Source organism: Vipera berus, assembly GCF_964194415.1.
Source record: "Vipera berus genome assembly, chromosome: Z".
Classification (NCBI taxonomy): Eukaryota; Metazoa; Chordata; class Lepidosauria; order Squamata; family Viperidae; genus Vipera; species Vipera berus.
The window spans coordinates 25,259,127-25,262,205 of NC_138205.1; the positions used below are offsets into that span (position 1 = coordinate 25,259,127).

Below are 3,079 nucleotides of genomic sequence, written 5' to 3' on the forward strand. Positions count from 1 at the left end.
GTATTTGTCTGAGGAATACCAAAGAGTAAATCCTTAAATCAATTTAAAAGCCATTTACAAAAAAAAGTAAAATTATGGGGTTTTAAAATCTATTCTTGGGAAGAATGAAAGAAAATCCTATCCATTCACATTCTCTGAACAAATTGACAGTTATCCCCCCCTCCATGGACAGAAAGAGTTGCCCTAGGAATGATAGTATAATAGACTTTATATTTGAAAACTGTCAAGAGGAATTGACTTACCAATTCTGATTGCTTCATCTTATTTATTTTTAATCTTTTTTAAAAAAAATGAAAAATGTTTCTGTTCCACATATTTGTACCTTGTACGCTGAATGTTTATAAGCAAACCAAAATGTAGGTAACTCTAACTATCAATAATATGTTCAGTAAATATCAAGAGATATTCAGGACAGAAAGAAAGCAATATTGTCTAACACTGTCACAACTGAACATATCAGGATTCAAATAAAATAGTAATTAATGTCTGATTAAACACTTTTCTTTCCCAAGATTTTAAATTTCCATTTCATTTATTGTGATAGGAAGGGCTGGCACTTATAAAAAATGTAGTTACTTAAAAATGAACAAAACTGTCATTTGTATCTGATTTTAACAAAATATAGCAATAAACCTGATTGCTGCTGAATAACATTGACATAAGGGACATGGTGGCTCAGTGGGTTAGGCCGCAGAGCTTGTCGATCAGAAGGTTGGCAGTTTGGCGGGTTGAATCCCGAGTGCTGCATAACAGAGTGAGCACCTGTTACTTGTCCCAGCTTCTGCCAATCTAGCAGTTCGAAAGCACGTAAAAATGCAAGTAGAAAAATAGGGACCACTACGGTGGGAAAGTAACAGCGTTCTGTGCGCCTTTGGTGTCTAGTCATGCCAGCCACATGACCACAGAGACATCCTCGGACAAGCACTGGCTCTTCAGCTTTGAAAGGGAGATGAGCACTGGCCCCTAGAGTTGAAACAACTAGCACACATGTGCGGGGGAACCTTTACCTTTTACCTTTAACATTGACATAACTGACTTGTAAAAGAAGATAATTTTTATTTTTTTATTTTTATTTTAATCTCATTTATATCCCACCCTTCTCCGAAGACTCAGGGCGGCTTACAATCTAAGCACAAATTAAATGTGCTTAGCAATAGAATAATTGAATGATGAAACTAACTTGAATAGCTGAAATGTTAATGTGTTCACTGATGATTTTTTAGTTACTCTTAAAATCTCTCTAAACTGTCCTGAATCTTTAATTGTTGTCTATTTTCTTCTAGGAAAGTCATGATGAAAAATGGATAATAACACATCAGGGTTTCTCCTTTTGGAATTTTCAACAATTTGGGAACAAGAGACTATGTACATAACTTTATTACTAATACTGTACATAATGACAGTAACAGGGAACTTTGTCATCATCATTGCTGTTATTTCTGATCACCACCTACATACCCCCATGTATTTCTTCCTGATGAATTTAGCTGTGCAAGACATTGGTTCTGTTTCTGTCATTGTTCCCAAAGCTGTTTTCAATTCTCTTACAAATATAAGGAAGATTTCATATGCTGGTTGTCTTGTTCAAGTCTTCTTGATTCTATTCTTCTTTGCCTCAGATGTTGCCCTTCTTACCGTTATGGCATATGATCGTTATGTTGCTATTTGCAATCCTTTGCAATATGAAATAATAATGAACAGGAAAGCTTGTGCCAAAATGATTGGAAGTGTTTGGACTGCCTGCCTTCTGAATGCTGCATTGCACACTGTTGAAATGTTTACTACTCCTTTCTGCTCTAATATTATCAACCAATTCTATTGTGAAATCCCATATCTACTAAAGATTACTTGCTCTGATTCCTATATAACTGAAATTGGAGTTGTAGTGTTCAGTGTTTTATTAACATTTGGTTGTTTTGTCTTCATTATTTCTACATATGTGCTGATTCTGGCTGCTGTTCTCAGAATCCCTTCTGTACAAGGGAGGAAAAAGGCCTTCTCCACTTTCCTACCACACCTCACTGTTTTCTCCATATTTATGTTTACTGGTTCCTTTGCTTATCTGAGACACATATCTGACCATCCATCCCATCTTGATTTCATAATTACAATAATGTATTCCATTATTCCACCCATGATGAATCCTTTAATATACAGCATGAGAAACAAGGAAATCAAAGTTGCTCTTTCAAGACTTTTTGGTCAGAGGTCATTTCATTTTAAAGAAGTGTGATTTGTGTAACTATTTTTGTAATTTAACAGAGAAGAGAAATATATACATTTGATGTAAAACATACAGAACCACCTGCTGATTGCAGACACTTAGCTTCAGTTAGAAAGTTTATTTTATTGATTATAAGGTTAATCACATATAAGTTAAGACTGATGATGCTATGGTCCATTGAGATAAAACTGACCGCTGGTGAGTATGGGACCATTCTCTACAGTTCTCTTCGCAATAATTTAGAAAGTGACTTGTCAATACTTTCTTTCATTTCCCCATCTCATATGAACAATTTCCTTCAAGTTCTGCATTTAGATCTTGTAAGCCCTGGTCTAGCACATTTTCCATAATAAATGGGAAATTTATATATTTTTTGTTGCTTCCTTGGCTCTTTTCTCAATTCTGATCACAATTTTGGAGGATGAGCTAGCTGCTGTTTTTCAGCAAAACTGATTGATTTATTATTTGCCATTAAATCTTTTTTTCAACTACTAGAATCCATAAAGATAGCTTTTCTCTATGATGATTTATCCCTAACCTGGTGTTTCAAGTATTCCAAAATCCATCCACCTTGCTGAGGCTCATCCTCTTCTTCCCCCCCACCCACCTTTACCAACACTAGATGGCTAGATGACCTCCAAGGTCCCTTTCAACATCATCATCATCATCATTGTTATTGTTATTATTATTATTATTATTATTATTATTATTATTATTATTATTATTATTATTATTGTTGTTGTTGTTGTTGTTGTTGTTGTTGTTATTATTATTATAAAACTTTTATTCATTAAACATGAAACTCAGTCAACTGAACACTCAAATTTACTGGCACTTAATGATTGACACAGGTTG

General features: G+C 34.4%; 1 protein-coding gene across 1 annotated transcript; it reads left to right on the forward strand.

Moving 5' to 3' along the window:
• Positions 1–939: 939 nt before the first annotated feature.
• On the forward strand, positions 940–2,233 carry LOC308678764 (olfactory receptor 14I1-like; the record flags this gene model as incomplete). The annotated part of the gene is made up of 1 exon (XM_081345996.1): positions 940–2,233. Exon 1 carries the CDS (start codon positions 1,301–1,303, stop codon positions 2,231–2,233), a length of 933 nt encoding a protein of 310 aa, XP_081202122.1. The 5' UTR covers positions 940–1,300.
• Between the last annotated feature and the right edge of the window lie 846 nt (positions 2,234–3,079).